This window comes from Canis lupus, chromosome 17, assembly GCF_048164855.1.
Source record: "Canis lupus baileyi chromosome 17, mCanLup2.hap1, whole genome shotgun sequence".
Lineage (NCBI taxonomy): Eukaryota > Metazoa > Chordata > Mammalia > Carnivora > Canidae > Canis > Canis lupus.
This window is the reverse complement of record NC_132854.1, coordinates 15,149,095-15,168,157: the sequence shown is the minus strand read 5'-3', so window position 1 is coordinate 15,168,157 and position 19,063 is coordinate 15,149,095. Positions and strand designations below refer to the sequence as shown.

Here is a 19,063-nt window from a genome sequence, read left to right as displayed (position 1 = left end):
CTCACTCTCTGACCAGGATGCCACTGAACAAAGGGGAAACACATCATCTGAATAATGTTACATTCAGGAAGCGCATGGAGATATCAGGTACAAAGCTGGCTATCTCCTCTGCAGCTCAGAGGGCGGTTAAAGCTGCAGAAATCAATATGGGCCTTACACCCACACACAGCCACCACCTCACTGTATACACTTTCTGTTCCATTCCCGGAGCTCCAGACTCTGAGAAATGCACTGTTGTTTGTTAGCCACCCAGTCTACCATATGTTTTTATAGCAGCCGGAAGGGCTCAAATACAGGGGACAACAAAGAGCTACAAAATATATACAAAGTGAAAAAAGAAACAGAAGTTTTCCTCTCTTAAAATCACATATAAAAGTACTTTAGCTTTCCTACACCAGCATGATAGCATTTTCACACTTAAATTTGTGATGCACTTAAATCTGCGATGCACTCAGCTGAAAAGCCAAATTATCATCAAGTTGTTTTCATTAAAATGATTTTTTAAAAGATTTTATTTATTTATTCACTAGAGACACATAGAGAGAGGCAGAGACACAGGGAGAGGGAGAAGCAGGCTTCTTACAGGTAGCCTGGTGCTGGACTAGATCCCGGGACCCAGGATCACACCCTGAGCCAAAGGCAGATGCTTAACCGCTGAGCCACCCAGGTGTCCCTCATTAAAGTGATTTTAACGTGAGCAATCTTTGCCTTTCTTAAAGACTGTTTAGACCACCACCCTGCTGTGTGAAAAAGTTAGAAACGAGGTGTTTGACGATGAAGGTATCACTACATAACTTATGACACATCCATAAGATCATTCTACAGCTGTTAAAAAATCATGATTTTGAAGAATATTTTAAAACAGGAGAATGTTTATGACATGTTAAGCTAAAAGCATATAGAGTTATAAAGCACAATTCAAAATTTGTAGGACTACATGTATGGATTTCCATACTGGAGAAATGCAACATTTATGGCATAAAAAACAGACCAAAAAAATTACAAGGAAGTAGTAACAGTGGTTATCAAATTATTATTATTATTTTTAAAGATTTTATTTATTTATTCATGAGAGACACACAGAGAGAGAGAGAGAGAGAGAGAGAGAGAGAGAGAGGCAGAGACAGGCAGAGGGAGAAGCAGGCTCCTTGCAGGAAGCCCGATGTGGGACTCGATCCCGGGACTCTAGGATCACACCCTAGGCCGAAGGCAGGCACTAAACCGCTGAGCCACCCAGGGATCCCTGGTTATCAAATTATAAGTAATTTTAATTTTTGTCACACTTGTCTCCACACATTTGTTAAGTGGACAAATAATATCTTTGTCGTAGAGGAAAAAATATATATATTCTTCTGGGGCTCCTGGGTGGCTCAGTTTGTTAAGCGTCTGCCTCCAGCTCAGGTCATGATCTCGGGTCCTGGGATTGAGCCCCACATCGGGCTCCCTACTGAGTGGGGAGTCTGCTCCTCCCTCTTCTTCTGCTCCTCCCCCCAGCTCATGCTTATGCTCTCTCTCTCAAATAAATAAATGAAATATTTAAAATATACATATATGTATATATTCTCTTAAAAAAATGGCCCACTGACAGGTCATTGGCATCTTAGTCTTACCCGACCCTTCTCTTTCTTATGTTCTTGATGAAGAACTTGAACTCGGGCGGTCCACTTGCTTTCCTACAAAACCATAAAATAAGAGTCATTTATGTATAACGGTCACTATAAAATCTACTTGAAACAGAAGCTTCCTTTTAATGGGTACCTATGCAACCCAACTACCTTCTTGGTAAAATATTAGCAGGCATTTTTTTTAGACGATAAAGACTCAAACATGTTTGAACACATTTGCACTTGGTTTTAATCTTAACCTCTACAGCAAGGGGTCATCAAACATTTTCTGCAAAGGGGCTAATAGTAAATACTACTTAGGCTCCAGGGGCCCCAGGACACAGTCACTCCTACTAGCAGTAGGAGAACATCCGTAGATAGTACAAAAATGAACAGGCATGGCTGTGTTCCAATAAAATACTATTTTTAAAAATAAATAAATTGGCTAATGTACCAATTTAAGGAGCTGAAAGGCAATACTGAGGTTTCTAAGACCTTGGGTTCTGAACCAACAACACAGGTCATGGGAAGGAAATAAGAAATCTAGGTGGGATCTTGGGATTTCATAACTGGGCCCTTCAGTTCCTGAAGGACAAGCTTTTGGAGAGCAACTGTCAACAGTTCAGTACAGACACAATTCCTGGTCTCCTACCATGGGCCAGGGACCTTGTTGGGCTGCCGTGGCCGGTTGGGGGGGTGCTTAGGGGACGAGCTTTGCCCTGCATGGGAGGAAAGAGAAGCTGACAATACAGAGTTTCCCTATAATATGTATGTGAGCAGTTCTTGCTTGGGGGTACTAGAGAAATGCAAGGCCTTGGAGAACTCTCTAGAAGAGCTATTGCCCCAGCTGAAGGAGTAGGCCACAGGGGCAAAAGCAGAATGCAGAAAGCTGTGTTCTGGGAACCATGAGCTGTTGGTGCAGCTGGACCCATCAAGGTAAAGCCAAGAATGGTGGGGGATGGGCACAGAGCCCAGATCCTCAGGGACTCTGGTTACTGGTTAAGGATTCCAGACTTGGGGGTACCCTGGGTGGCTCAGTGGTTCAGTGTCTGCCTTTGGCTCAGGTCATGATCCCAGGGTCCTGGGACTGAGTCCTGCATCCAGCTCCCCTTAGGGAGCCTGCTTCTCCCTCTGCCTATGTCTCTGCCTCTCTCTCTCTCTCTCTGTCTCTCATGAGTAAATACATTTAAAAATCTTAAAAAAAAAAAAAAAAAAAGGATTGCAGACTTGGTTCTGTGCAGAATAGAGAGCCATGGGAGGGTAAGACAGGACAGTGACATGGTCAGCCTGGCTGCGAGGTGGAAAGTAGACTGGGGGGAGGGAGGCAAGACATGGACCACAAAATAAGCAGCAGGGACAGTTGTCCTAATTTCAAAAACACGTGTACTTTTTGAAATGTTATTGTTTTTTAAAATATTTATTTATTTAAAAGATTTTATTTATTTATTTATGAGAGATACAGAGAGAGAGGCAGAGACATAGGCAGAGGGAGAAGCAGGCTCCCTGTGGGGAGCCTGATGCAGGACTCGATCCCAGGACCCGGGGATCATACCCTGAGCCAAAGGCAGAGGCAGACACTCAACCACTGAGCCATACAGGTACCCTTGTTATTGTTTTCTTTTTTATTTTATTTTATTTTATTTTATTTTATTTTTATATTTTTGTTTGTTTTCTTTAAACAAAATTTTGAATTCATAAACTTTGATCTCTATTTGTTTCCTGGTAAAAAAACAATGTTCTCCTAAACTAGTATGACAAAAATTGCCAAAATGACAGCTGTGCTGATTACAGAGGGCCACTATCATTAGGTTTGATAAATGACAAAGACCTTCAGGACACCAGTGTAGCCATATATCTAAGCTCTGGAAATAAAGTTAGTTCTTCCATATGCCTTTCTGTGCCTTTTGAAAGTGGGACCTACACCTGAAATATGAAAAATAAACTCTAAGGTAATCCCAAGCAATTCAAGTTGATACTAGGTTAGCAAAAACATGAAACAATTTTGCCAACTGTTCTATATCTATATCTCTTAGTCAATCAACAAGTATCTAATGAACACCTATTATTATGTATTAAGACATAAGAAGAAAAGAATTAGCTCCTTGGTCAGCGAAAGAGACAAACCCTTTTTCTGTAGGTAATGCTTGCTGTAAACTGCTTCACTAATTAAAACCAGGCCTCTGGGGTGCCTGGGTGGCTCAGTGGGTTAAGCAGCTGCCTGCAGCTCAGGTCATGATCTTGGGAATCTTGGGATTGAGCCTCGAATTGGTCTTCCTGCTCAGCGGGGTGTATGCTTCTCCCTCTCACTCTGCTGCTCCCCCTGCTTGTGCACACACTCTCTCTCTCTCTGATAAATAAAATCTTAAAAATATAATCAATCAATCAATCAATCAGGCCCCTTCCTTCAGTGATTGCCCGCTGGTACATACCTGACTATCAAGGAGTTGCATCACATTTTGGAAATCCTGGGAATACTGAGGACGCTCTTCTTTAAATTCATGTGCATCCTTTAACGTGCCTATGTTGGACTTGATCTGCATGTTGGACTTCTGGATTTCTGACAGTTGCTAGAAAAGAAGATGCAAACTCACTGGTACAGATGTTTATATTTTTATTTATTTTTTTAAAGAATTCATTTATTTGAGAGAGAGAGCAGGAGGAAGGGGCAAAGGCAGAGAAGTAGACTCCCTGCTGAATGGGGAGTCCGTAGACCTGGGACTCAATCCTAGGACCTCGGATCATGACCTGAGCCGAAGGCAGATGATTAACTGACTGAGCCACCAGGGCGCCCCCAGATATTTACACTTTAATAAGATGAAACAGAGAATAAAGTTGGAAACACTATAGCCATTCTTAAATCAGACTCTCCTTCTAGATGCTACTTGTGCTTCTCCACTTCTCTCACCTAATGGTTTTCCAATTTTCTTCCTCCTGCTTTCCAGTTTTTTCCAGTAGAATATGCATGCAGGGTGAAAAAGGGAAAGGAAAACCTGACTTTCTAACCTTATACAATGGGTCTTACATTTTCCAACGGGCACATAGCAGTTGTCAGAAACAGAGGGATGGGGTGCAGCTGGCTCTTGTGAGAATTTAGTGCCAAGGCCAGCACCCATCCAGTAACTGTGTCCCAAAATACATTAGGGCCGTGGTGTTTTAACTCTACCTTTTGCTTATTATGTTATTCGCAAAGTTACCAGCGGTGAAAACCCTCAGAAGGAAATATGTTAACTGAAAAAACAAAAGGGTGAGGAGCATAGTTTGCCTGCCTAAGTCTTGGCTGAACACAGCAACTGCTTTCAAAGAGTAGAGTATGAAAAGGGGAGAGGGGGTGACTTTTCAGTGTAGAAACCTAACAAACACTACCTCAGCCAGGTGATCAAGGTCAGCACCAACAATCATAAATCCAGGGGCGCCTGGGTGGCTCAGCTGGTTAGGAGTCTGCCTTCAGCTCAGGTTCTGATCCCAGGGTCCTGGGATCGAGGCCTGCATCTGGATCCCTGCTTGGCAGGGAGCCTGCTTCTCCCTCTGCCCCTCCCTCCCATCCTCCCTTGTGTTCTTGCTCTCTCTCTCAAATAAATAAATAAAATCTTTAATATATATATATTAAGAAATTTAAAAGAAAAAACAATCATAAATCATGAAGACAGTATTACCCCTAATATGACGTGATGAAAACTGTATTTTATCTCTGAGGATTTTGTCCCCCAAACCCATAAACCCAGTCTAAGCACGAGAAGACTACCAGATAAATTCCAGTAGACAGGGATCCTACTGACAAGCACTCCTCAAAATTGTCCAGGTCACTGAAAACAAGTTGGAGAAACTGTCTCAGACAAGAGCCTGAGACGGACAACTAAATATAATGTATCCTGGACAGGATCCTGGAGCAGAAAAGTGACATTAGCTAAAAGCTAAAGACGTTGGACTAGAGTATGGAGTTTAATACTAATTAATATATCAGTATTGGTTCATCAACTCAACAAATGTACCATATTCATTTAGGATGTCAGTAATACGGAAAACTGTGTACAGGGGTAACAGAGGGGGGTTTCTTTTTTTTAACTTTTATTTATTTATGATAGTCACACAGAGAGAAAGAGAGAGAGGCAGAGACACAGGCAGAGGGAGAAGCAGGCTCCATGCACCGGGAGCCCGACATGGGATTCGATCCCGGGTCTCCAGGATCGCGCCCTGGGACAAAGGCAGGCGCCAAACCGCTGTGCCACCCAGGGATCCCGAGAGGGGGGTTTCTATGACATTTTCTGTGCTCAATTTTTCTGTAAATCTAACTATTCTAAAAAATGAAGTCGGGGCGCCTGGGTGGCTCAATCGGTTAAGTGTCTGCCTTTGGTTTGGGTCATGATCTCCAGGTCCCAGGATTGAGCCCCAAGTCAGGCTCCTTGCTCAACAGGGAATCTGCTTCTCTCTCTCTCTCTCCCTCTGCCTCTCTCCACTGCTTGTTCTCTCTCTCAAATAAATTGATAAAATGTTTTTTAAAAAATGAAGTCTAGGGAATCCCTGGGTGGCTCAGCGGTATAGCGCCTGCCTTTGGCCAAGGGCGTGATCCTGGAGTCCCAAGATCAAGTCCCACATCGGGCTCCCTGCGTGGAGCCTGCTTCTCTCTCTGCCTGCGTCTCTGCCTCTCTGTGTCTTTCATGAATAAATAAAATCTTAAAAAAAAATGAAGTCTATTATAAATAATTTAAAAAACCATCTATAGCTAAAAAGGGCAAACAATCCACATGTGATCACCTGAGAAACAGACAAGTGAAACACGACATGCAGGCAATGGGACATCAGGTGGCAATGACAAAGGCGTGAGAGAGTGGGACTTATACATTCCTACAACATGGATACAGCTTGAAAACACTAGACTAACTGGGAGCAGCTGCTCACCAAACATCACAAATTGTATGACTCAATTCATATGAAATGTCCACAACAGGCAGATCCACAGAGGCGGGAAGTAGATCTGTGCTTGCCAGTAGCTCTAGGGAGAGAGTGCCAGTGGGCACAGGATTTCTTCCCTGGGTGATGAAATGCTCGGAAATGACTGTGAGGATGGTTGCACAACTCTGTAAACATACTAAAAACCATTGATTTTTTTTTTTTTTTTTAGGTGGGAGAGGGCCAGAGACAGACTCTTAAGAGGGCCGCATGCCCAGCGCGGAGCCTTAAGTGGGGTGCAATTTTTATGTGTCGTGAAATATTCTTAGGACTTTTTTCAATCATTTAGGAATATTAAAACCTTTCTTAGCTCGCTGGCCATACAAAAAGAAGTAGTATGCCAGATTCAGTTCACAGGGTGTGGTTTGCCAAACCCTGTCCAAAAGTTCAAGGCGTTTTAGAGAAGGCTCTTAGCCATATTCCAAAAATATCCCTCCATTTTAGTTTACAGAGCTTGTCCCCTAGAGGGAGCTCAAGGATCTTGCGTCTTTTCCCCAAGAGGGACTCCGGACTGAACTGCCCATCCAGCTCAAGTAATTCTTATCTGGAAGACAATGGCCAGTGTCACAGAGCTTAAGGTTCCAGCCCAGCGAGGCATGTCTCTGTCAATGCATGTGACCAGGGCAGTATGGATCGAGGTTTCTCCCACAGGGGATGGTGGCTCAGTTAGCCACATCCAGCTTGTTCAGTCCTCTTCATCAGCCAGGCCTGGGGTCAGGAAGGGAATTGGTAAAAGGTTTACTTCTGTCTTTCTGGATTGGCTTCCACATCGGTGAACTGTGTCAACCTTTCCAGAAAGTTCCTTTGGAACTTTGAAAGCTTCAAAACTCAGGGAGAGGTTTATGGTTTATGACTATCAAGTTCTAACCAGCTAAGGAAAGAGAGACCCTCTAGTATGATCTGAGCAAAGGTACCAAACATAACAACTGTCTTTTTTTTTTTTTTTTTTAAGATTTTTTTTTTTATTTTTAAGTAATCTCTACGCCCAATGTGGGGCTCGAGTCGAGCTCACAACCCTGAGATCAAGGGTCCCATGTTCCACAACTGAGCTAGCCAGGTGCCCCTCAAATGTACCAAGTGTTCTGGACACACATTTGGGGCCAAAGCTCCCATTCTCAAAGATGCGACTTTTGCTGACTTGCTCTGTCTTCTGTATGTCTTGTGCTCCTTCAGAACTCTCAGAAGGAGGGGTGTCTGGGCACAATAAAGTAATTTCTAGATCCACTAGCCATCATGCCATTCTAACACCACCTCTCAAGGCAACAACCCTACCAATACTATGAGGACCTCTTGGCTTAATACTCACATATTCTAATGCCGAATTCTTGGAAGTCAATTCTTTAAACTCTTTCATAAACATTTCCTTGACTTTTTCCATTTCACTAACTAGTTTCTCCTTTTCTTCTTCTTTCCATCTATCAAATAGCTTCAGAAATTCTTCCTCTTTTGTTTTCTGCATTTCATATTCCTGAAATTATTTTAATGCATGGGTTTAAAAGTTCTCATATGAAGCAAACATGCAAAATTTTAAATAAATGGACACAGTTTTGCCCTCCAATGTGGCAGCTAGTATTTCTTGTATCAGTTAGGTTTGCAATCGCACTTCATATCATGGCAATGCCCACAGTCATTTTTCCAAACCCAAAACAGCACACAGCATCCTTTTGTCCTTAACATTTCTTAAAATACAAACACAGAGGCCCAAAGTCTCAAGAGTTCTATGATCTATAAACCTGTATAGTAGACGTGCAATAATATGTAAAATGTAAACATACTTTAAAAGAAAATGTCTATTGAACAGTAGAACCATTCGCAATATTGTATCACTTTGGATAGAGTAGCCCCACCTCACCCCTCAAAAACACAAATTTACATTTATACAAGCTAAATTCAAGGTCTAGTCAATCAGCTTTGATTTCTCAATAACCTTCACTTTTTGGTTTTTTACCTAACTGGAGTAGGTAAATAAACTCAATCTGACAAACATACAGAACACTGCACCCAACGACACCAGAACACACATTCTTGTTAAATGCACATGAACGATTCACCTATGTTTGGTCATAAAAGATTCTCTATAAATTTTAAAAGACTGAAATCATGCTAAGTGTATTCCCAACCACAATGGAATGAAGCCAGAAATCAATAACAGAAGAAAAACTGGAAAATTCATGAATACATGAAAATTAAGCAATGTACTCTTAAGCAACCAAGGGGCCAAAGAAAAGGTCACTAGGGAAGTTAGAAAATACTTGGAGGTGAATGAAAATTAAAACACAACATACCAGGAAAAAAAAAAGGAAAGCCAAAGCACTGGTCATAGGGAAATTTATAGCTGTAAATGCCTACACTAAAAAAAAAAAAAAAAAAAAATCTCAAGAGACAAAGAAGATTATCTTAAAGAAGCCAATAATCAAGACGATACAGGAATTGCAAATATTTATGTGTCCAGATTGCAGCACCCAAATTTGTAAAGTATATACTAATAAAACAAAAAGGAAATATAGATAAAGACAGCAACACAGTAAGAGTAGGGGACTTTAATACTCTACCCTCAATGATGTATAGGTCATCCTGACACAAACAGGATTTGGACAACACTATATACCAAATGGACCCAACAGACATATACTATCCAACAGCAGCAGAATGCACATTCTTCTCAGTGCACATGGAACATTCTCCAAGACAGATTATACATTAGGGTCACAAAACAAGTCTTTCTAAATTCAAGAAGACTGAAATTATATCAAGTATCTTTTCTGACCACATTGTATAAAACTCAGTAGAAATCAGTAATAGGAGGAAAATTGGAAAATTTACAAATGCATAAAAACTAAACAATACATTCCTGAACAATCAATGGATCAAAGAAGGAATCAAAAGGGAAGTAAAAAATAACTCTGGATTAATGAAAATGGAAACATATATACCAAATTGTATGGGATGCAGTAAAAGCAGTTCAAAGAGGAAAGTTTATAGTTAAAAATGCCAACATTAGGAAAAAAGGAAAGATCTTAAACAATCTAACTTTATACCTCAAAATCTAGAAAAAAAGAACTAAGCTCAAAGTTAGCAGGATGAAGGAAATATAAAGATTAGAGCAGAAAGGGGATCCCTGGGTGGCTCAGCAGTTTGGCGCCTGCCTCTGGCCCAGGGCGTGATCTTGAAGTCCTGGGATCAGGTCCCACATCAGGCTCCCTGCATGGAGCCTGCTTCTCCCTCTGCCTGTGTCTCTGCCTCTCTCTCTGTGTCTCTCATGAATAAATAAAATCTTTTTTAAAAAAAGATTAGAGCAGAAAAATAAAAACAGAGAACAGAAAAACAATAGAAAAGGTGAACAAAACTAAGAGTTGGGTTTTTTTTTAAAAAGATAAACAAAATTGACGAACTTTTAGTAGACCACCCAAAAATGGAAAAAGGACTCAAATAAATTATAAATGAAAAGAGGACACATTACAACAGATACTACAGAATTACAAGGATCATTAATAGCCTACTGTGCACAATTATATGCCAATAAACTGGACACTCTCAAAGAAATGGATAAATTCCTAGAAACATGTAACCTACCAAGACTGAATCATGGAAACAACAGAAAGAATGAACAGACCAATAATGAATAAGGGCATTGAAGCACCAATCAAACACCTCCCAATAAAGAAAAGTCCAAGACCAGATGGCTTCACTGGAATTCCTTCAAAGGAATTCATACCAGTCCTTCCCATCACACCACCCTTTCAGAACTCAGTAGCCTACCTTAGAGAACCTGACAGCATGGGCGTGCTGTGCAGCCTCCAGCTGAGACTTGGTGAGCTGCAGCTGTTCCTTCAGCATGTCAATCTCACTCTGGAGCTTATCAGTCTGTGCCTTCTGCTTATACTCTGTTGCAACAGAAATATGTTATTAAAATACCACCTCCTCTGAAACCTAACTAAAAATTTACAGGATACAGTCTCATTGATAGGACAAAAACAAAGTGCTCTGACTTGGGATATTATTACTTTTTCATGCCACACAAGCCAATTACTTGCAGCCCTTCGTGTTATGGGGCGCTGAATTACTTGTAGCAGATTCTTTCAGCCACTGTATTGGATTATCCTTCAGAGACAGTGCGAGAGCCCATTCAGGGAACAATAAGGATGACAAGGAATAATCCTGGGCTCCTCTTGGAGATGCCAGTCTCAATGAGAGAAGGGAAGCAAGTTTCTGCTGCAGGTACCACCATACTGGAAATTTCTATGGTCACCAACCTTCTGGCTCCCACCACACTCTTCTGAGAACCCCATCAGTGCTAAGACAAGCAGAGGCTGGCAATCAAAATGCAAACTGGGGCCATAAGCTGTCCATAGGGCCAAAACGAGGTACCAAAAGGTTGTAAAAAGGAAGCAACAAGTGAAAGAGAAGGTACTTATGTACATGTACTTACATGAAGATGTGCACATGACTGAATGGATATACATGTGTCTGTGAGTGTAGACATGAAAGGTATGGAAACCAAAGTAGAAAGTCAGAATCTCAAAGATGACCTGAAGAAATAATACTCATTTCAGAGTCTGAAATACTCTCTGAAACGAGTATGAGATAGAATAAGATACTGAAACAGAAGAGAAAGAAGGTCAGTTTCACACTGAAGAATGGTAGGTTAATTAAAATATTTAATCTTCCCAATTTCTCCAACAAACTGCTAAATTGTATAATGGTCCATGATTTACAAATGGAATTTTCGGCTGTTCGTACTGTTTATACAAAGCTTTAGCTGTTTCCTAAATAAATCTGTCTGAAATAGGCAGGAGTGGAAGCAGACTGGCCCAAAAAGGAGGCTAAAGCAAGCGAGAAGCACACTTGTTGAGATGCTAAAAGCATTTAAACCGTAATGAGAATTTCTGTGGGTTACTGTTCTGTAGGCAATCTGCAGAAAGCTTTGATCTGAGAAGACCTGGCCTTTTTTGTTTGTTTATATTAAGAATATTTACATAACAAGAAACGTGGTTCCTGGAGAAGCACTGAACCCCTGTCCTCTCTTAATTTCCCCCTCTATACATGGTTAATTCACATCAGCACCCAAATACATCTTCCTATCTCCCACATCAAAGGAAACAAAAATTTTGCCTTGGTCCCACATTTCCCTCCAGACAATGCCTCGTGTCTCTGCTGCCCTTCCCCACAAATGGTACTTAAGTAAATATGTACAATGTGATCCCTTGCTCACCTGGTTCTCAGCTTAGCTCACTCCCTTTGGGCTTTTGTTCCCACCAACCCACAGAAGCAGTCATGTCAAGGTCAGCAGCAGCCATCGTGACAGCAAGAATCAATTCTCGGTCCTCATCTTACTCTGTGCCTCAGGAACATTCGGGGAACTGGATACTGCCTGCCTTCCGAAACACTTGTTTCCCTTGGTTTCCATGCCAACACACTCCCCAGGTCTCCCTTCTGCCTCCATGACTATTTCTCACTGCCCTTGGCTGCTCCTCGCATTGGGAGAGCCGCAGGGCTGGCTCTCGGCTGTCTTCCCCTCTCTAGGTGAGCTCATCCAGTCCAGCTCTGCTAAGGACTTCTGGGTTTAGATCTCCAGCCTGGGCCTCTACCTTGACCTCCAGATCCTCTGCACCTCCACTTGGATAGTGACAGAATCGGGACTCAAGTTTACCCTGACCAAAACAAACCCTCTGCCCCTAGGTCCCCATCTCAGGAGCTATCACTGCCATTCACCCAAACGTGTAAGACAAAAAACCCAGGATTGGCTTTCTTTATCTCCTTGCTCTCGTGCAGACTTACACCTCTGCGAGCTCCATGTGTCATGCGTCCTGTCCATCCTCACTTCTCTGGTCTTCCCTGGTACCGTCTCCATCCCACTGCCATGTCACTCACCTGGGCTACTCTGGCAGCCTCCCTCATTCTTCCACCTGCTTCCACCATTGCCGCACTCTCCACCAGCAGCTGCCCATATTCCCAGCCTTCGAAGGTCCCAGGTGACCCGACCCCCTCCCCTCCAAAGCCCTGCTTTGCACACTACTGCCTTGTTCATTCTACTCACTAACCTTCTGTGCGTTCCTCAAACACACCGTGCTGCCCACCCCCACCAAACAATCAGAGCTCCCCCTGCCTGGGATATTCACTTCCCAGACTTTCCCCACGCTGGGACCTCCACGTCATTCCCATCTCTGATCCAACAGCATTTCCTCAGTGAAGCCTTTGCTGACTACCTCCAGCCCATTCTTCCTATTTTATTTTCTTTGTAGCCTCTGCCAGCATTTGAAAAGAACTACTCATTTGTTTGTTGAAGTGCGTCTCCTCTGCCCCTCTTAGCAGATCATAAGACTCCAGAGGGCAGGACTTGGTCTAGTTCGCTTGCACCCAAATTCCCCGGCCTGGTGCCGTGCATGGCACCTAGTAGGGGCTCAGTATTTATTTAATGAATGAACAAAAACTATGATACTTTCTTTTAAAAGGGTCGAGAGATGCACTGGACTATGTCTTACTGAAAGGAGAAAAAGGTACCAAAGGGAAGACAGCTCTTTGAAGTTGAGCCCATGACTTACCGAGGTGAGAATCTTCAGGGTGGCGCCGCTGGATGTGACTTTGTAGAAAAGCTTGGTTCATAAAGGCCTTGTCACAAAAATGGCACTGGAAAGGAGACAGCAACAAATCCAAGTGTCTATAATGAGTCTGTAATGAGTCCTTCCACCTAAGTTTAATTTTTTTAAAAGATTTTTATTTATTTATTTATTTATTTATTTGAGGAAAAGTGAGCACGAGCAGGGGGGAAGGAAAGAGGGAGATGGAGAAACAGGCTCCCCACTGAGCAGGGAGCACGTTGCAGGACTTGGTCCCAGGACCCTGGGATCATGGCCTGAACTGAAGGCAGATGCTTAACCACCTGAGCCACCCAGGTGCCCCTCACCTAAGTTCAATTAAAATTGGGATACCTAAGGCACCACCTCCTCTTGGGAATTCTTCCCCCAAAGATACCATCCTACCAGGAAATACTAAAAACAGGACTAAAAAGACTACTATAAACCAGGGTGTTCTCCCCAAACTGAGCACAAGGCAGTGAAAACCATCTCTTGACACCTAAAGTAGCCCATTCCGGTGCCTAGAGGAACCCCGATGCTGTTCCCGTTAGACAGAAGGTTCCCAGCCTGTCACCAACTTGTCTGGGACACTCCAGCCACATCAGTCTTCTTTCTGTCCCAAAAGCAGGCCAATTTCCTCTACATCAGCTCATGCCCCACCTGGATCTTTCTCAGACTTTCCCCCCTTGGCTCCTGCCTGACATTCAGGAATTGCTCAGCAAGCATCTTCCACACTGGGGAGGAATGGCATGTTTTCCACAAGACCTTCACGGGTTCCAGAATGTCATATTCCTGACAGCATGGGCTCTTGCCTATCTTATTCAGAGCATTTGCTCTAGAGTCCAGCAATAATAAATGACCACATGCTTAGAAATGTTTAGCCTCCTAAAATGAATTTCACTGAAAAAATAATCAGTTTTACCAATATCTCCATTTTCCACTTTAATACTGATTCAAATTTTAAGCAAAAATTCAACTTGCTTCATCTATACCTTTGTCCCTGGATCATGCTGAATTAAACCCTGGATGTTGGGATCCCTGGGTGGCGCAGCGGTTTGGCGCCTGCCTTTGGCCCAGGGCGCGATCCTGGAGACCCGGGATCGAATCCCACGTCGGGCTTCCGATGCATGGAGCCTGCTTCTCTCTCTGCCTGTATCTCTGCCCCCCTCTCTCTCTCTGTGACTATCATGAATAAATAAATAAAATCTTTAAAAAAAAAAAAAAAAAAAACCCTGGATGTTATGTATTTTCATTTGTTAGTATATTTTCAATTGTTACAATCTATCTCTAAAAGGACTTACTATGAACACAATCCTAATATTATTAGTCCACCTTTTAAAATGTGAAAATTGCTTAATAACAACACATTAAAAATATTATTTGTTTCCAATATTTCACACACTGTCTTAGAAAAAAATTTTACTTTGTTTGGAGTCAGGATCCAAATAAGCCCATATCCTGCAACTGCTCATCATGTCTCTCAACTCTTTTTAGATCTATAGATTGCCCTGCATCTCTCTTTTTCCTTGCAATTCATTTGTCGAAGAAACTGACCATGCGTCAGAATCTTTGACTATCTTTCCAGCCTTCTCTGCTGCTTGATGACTGTTGGGTTTCCTTATGGTACATAATGGACTGCCCATGTGACTCAGGTATCAGTGCGGAGCTATGCACAGCACTGGAGAAAAGAAAGGATGAAGAAACCTAGAATATGTGACTTTTAATTTCTAAAAATGGAAAATAGATATTTTAACCATTTGAGTAATACAGAAAAGCTATGAGCTCAGGGTAAGAAGGTGTTCCCACTCCATAAAGAATAACCTGACATTTTGACTGCATCAAGATGAAAAACATCTGGGGTGACTCAGTGATTTAGTCAGTTAAGTGTTTGCCTTCAGCTCTAAGCATAATCTTGGGGTCCTGGGATAGAGCTCCAGATCAGGCTCCCTGCTTAACGGGGAGCCTGCTTCTCCCTCTCCCCCTCTGCCCCAACTCTGGCTCGTGTGCACTCTCTGCACTCTCTCATTCTCTCTCTCAAATAAATAGAATCTTTAAAAATAAAAATTAAAGATGAAAAATTTCTATTTGACAAAAACACCAAAATAAAATTAAAAGACTTCATTCCCAGATATGCAGGTAAGAAGCTTGAAAATTGCCACTCCATCCTTACAATAAGTAAAAAGCTGAACAGACTAAAAAATCAACAACTCTTCTTGGATCCATAGGAGAGGAGAAGACACAGGGCAAACCAAGCTTGTAGAAACAGACATTGCTCTGGAAGTCTTTGCTAATGTATTACAGCAAGAAAAAGAAGTAACAAATATACAGACTGAGAAGGAAGACACAAAATTTTCCTTGTTTGTAGATGATACTAATGTCTACATAGAAAATAGAATTGACAACAAAAACCCTCTGGTACTAATATAATTGTACAGCAAAATTGCAGGATATAAGGTTTATTTACTATAAAGTCAATTGTTTTCCTATATTCTGGTAATGAAAAAGTGGAATTTGAAATTCAAAACATACCACCATTTACATTAGTACCCCCAAAAATGAGTTCTTAGGTATGAATCCAACAAAATATGTACAAGATCTATATAGGGATGCCTCGGTGGCTCGGTGGTTGAGCATCTGCCTTTGGCTCAGGATAGATCCTGGTCCAGAATCAAGTCCCGCATCAGGCTCCCCTCAAGGAGCCTGCTTCTTCCTCTGCCTATGTCTCTGCCTCTCTTTCTATGTCTTTCATGAATAAAATAAATAAAATCTAAAAAAAAAAAAGATCTATGTGAAGAAAGCTTCAAAGTTCTGAAGAACAAATCAAGAAGAACTAAGTAAGTGACTATCCATATTAATGGATATGAGGACTCAATATTGTCAAGATGTCAATTCTCCCTAACTTGATCTATGGATTCAACGCAATCCCAATCCAAATCCCAGGCAGTGATTCGTGAATAGCAACCAACTGATTCTAAAGTTTGTTAAAAGACGCAGAATAGCCCACATGGTATTGAAGGAGACAGGCAAAATTGGAGGACTGATGCTTCTCAATTTTAAGACTCACTACATAAAGCTATAGTAGTCAAGACACTGTGGTATCATCTAAAGAACAGACAGACAGGACAGCCCCAGTGGCCCAGCGGTTCAGTGCTGCCTTCGGCCCGGGGTGTGATCCTGGAGACCCGGGATTGAGTCCCATGTCGGGCTCCCTGCATGGAGCCTGCTTCTCCCTCTGCCTGTGTCTCTGCCTCTCTCTCTCTCTGTGTGTGTCTGTCATGAATCAATCAGTCAATCAATCAATCTTTAAAAAAAAAAAAAAAAAAGACAGAAACACTGGAGCAGAAGACAGAGCCCAGAAACAAGCCCATATAAATATCATCACCTGAATTTTGACAAAGAAGCAAAAACAATACAACGAAACAAAGATAGTTTCTTCAACTATGTCCAGCCCTGGAACAACTGGACATCCACATGCAAAAAAGAACGCCAATACAGACTTCATATCCTTCACAAAATCTAATTCAAAATGGATCAAAGACCTAAATGTAAAATATAAGTGGATCACACACCTATAAAACTCCTAAAAAATTACATAGAAGAAAACCTTGATGGCTGCAGTAATGCCTTTTTAGATATAACACGAAAGGCACAATCCATGAAAGAAATAATTGATAAGCAGGACTTCATTAAAATTCAGAACTTCTGCAAAAGACAATGTGAAGAAAACGAGAAAACACCCACAGACTGGGAGAAAACGTGCAAAACACATGACTGATAAAGAGCTGTTATCTAAAATATATAAAAACTCTTAAAACTCAACTAAAAGAAAACAAACAACTAAAACACAGATATTCTTCAGTAGGTGAACAAATAAACTGTGGTCCATCTAAACAATGGGATATTATTCAACACTTAAAAGAAAGAAGCCATCAAGTCAGGAAAAGACATGGAAAAACATTAAATGCATATTACTAAAGAAAAGAAATCAATCTGAAAAGGCTACATCCTGAGTGATTCCAACTATATGACATTCTGGAAAAAGCAAAATGACAGACAGTAAAAACAGTGGTTGCCAGAGGTTGGATGGGGATGCAGAGAATGAATTAGGTCATAGCATTATCAGATGCATATTTTATTTAATTTTTTAAAAGATTTTATTTATTTATTCATGAGAGACACAGAGAGAGGCAGAGGCAGAGACATAGGCAGAGGGAGAAGCAGGCTCCATGCAGGAAGCCCGATTCAGGACTCGATCCTGGGACTCCAGTTTCACGCCCTGAGCCAAAGGCAGATGCTCAACCACTAAGCCACCCAAGGCAAGGCGTCCCTCAGATGCATATTTTAATCTATGTCTCTCTAACTGCAAAATGCATGCTTTTTCTTCCCCCAACACTCATCTCCAGTTCTGAGACCCCAAAAAAACTGCAACCAGGGTCAGAAATTCACTGACAGATTCCAAAATCTGCCCATGGTGCTAAAGCATGGAGAGGAATCTAAGTCTTCCAGCTATGAAAACAAAAGGTCTTCTTGGAATGAGTCTAAGTTCTGTTATGATCCACTGGGGTTTTTAAATTTTTAATTAAAAAAAATTATTGGAGGGACGCCTGGGTGGCTCAGTGGTTGAGTGTCTGCCTTCGGCTTAGGGCGTGATCCCAGAGTCCCAGGATCCAGTCTCATACCAGGCTCCCTGCGGAAAGACTGTCTCTCCCTCTGCCTGTGTCTCTGCCTCTCTCTCCATGTCTTTCATAAATAAATACAATCTTTAAAAAATATATAAAAAATAATTTGATAGCCAAATCTTTGGTATAGATTTGCCTTTACACATGGCCACAATATTTCCTCAGCTGTTGGAGGTCTCACAAATTCAGGGACCCCTTGGTGGCGCAGCGGTTTGGCGCCTGCCTTTGGCCCAGGGCGCGATCCTGGAGACCCGGGATCGAATCCCACGTCAGGCTCCCGGTGCATGGAGCCTGCTTCTCCCTCTGCCTGTGTCTCTGCCTCTCTCTCTCTCTCTCTGTGACTATCATAAATAAATAAAAATTAAAATAAAAAATAAATAAATAAACACAAATTCATGAGATGCCTGGGCGGCTGAGTCGGTTAAGCATCTGCCTTCGACTCAGGGCGTGATCCCGAGGGTCCTGGGACTGAGCTCCACATCAGGCTCCCTGCTTAGTGGGGAGCCTGCTTTGCCCTCTCCCTCTGCCCCTCTTCCCTGCTTGTGCTTGCTCTCTCTCTATCCCATGCTCTCTCTCAAATAGATACAATCTTTAAAAAACAAAAACACAAATTGATGACTGTAGGCTAAAGTCAAGTAGCTATTTCAACAAAATCAAGGGTCTTCCTGTAAATTTTATCATAGGCCGAATATCCCTAAACACAGGAACCTGAAGTTAAAATAATCATAACACCTTGGAATCCCAGCTAGCTTATGCATCAACTTTTCTTAGCAGCAGTCTTGACTTCCCGTGTCTGAATCACTGATTCTTACAGCATCAGCACTGCAACCACTATTTAGCTCCTAGGAAAGGTGTGAGGATTCACATACATCACAGGTAGTCACAGCTCACTACCAAGAAGCCACTGTGGAAATCAACATGCACACATCAGATGCTGTTTGCTGACTTCCTTATGCCACATATGCATTATCTCATGGAATTCCCAGAATAGTCCTAAAAGTTACCTACTACTAATGTTCTCATTTTCCAGATGAGGAAACGGAGGTCTAGGCGTTAAGTGACTTGCATAGTAGAATAGTTAGTTAGGATTCAAACCCATGCAGTCTAACTCTGGAATTGTCTCCCTAAAGGGCTCACACTGCTCAGAGACTCCACGAAGACATAATGGCAAGCCACCAAAGACAGCAGAGTGTGTCTACACTCGGCTAAATAGAAAAAAGTGGTCTGGTCACTTCTATTTTTTCACGGTCACACCTAG

At 42.0% G+C, this 19,063-nt stretch overlaps 1 protein-coding gene across 7 annotated transcripts in view; it reads right to left on the bottom strand.

Annotated features, from left to right (window-relative positions):
• The window catches only part of DZIP1 (DAZ interacting zinc finger protein 1), a 55,037-nt gene that overhangs the window by 30,138 nt on the left and 5,836 nt on the right, over positions 1 to 19,063 (bottom strand). For 6 of the 7 annotated variants that reach the window (XM_072782604.1, XM_072782609.1, XM_072782607.1 and 3 more), the window contains 5 exons: positions 13,094 to 13,178; positions 10,311 to 10,435; positions 7,858 to 8,019; positions 4,034 to 4,171; positions 1,611 to 1,673 (listed from right to left, as the gene is read on the bottom strand). In XM_072782604.1, the coding sequence (XP_072638705.1) occupies positions 1,611 to 1,673; positions 4,034 to 4,171; positions 7,858 to 8,019; positions 10,311 to 10,435; positions 13,094 to 13,178 (573 nt within the window). The remainder of the gene's footprint in view (positions 1 to 1,610; positions 1,674 to 4,033; positions 4,172 to 7,857; positions 8,020 to 10,310; positions 10,436 to 13,093; positions 13,179 to 19,063) is intronic. The other variant, XM_072782610.1, reaches the window with a different exon arrangement.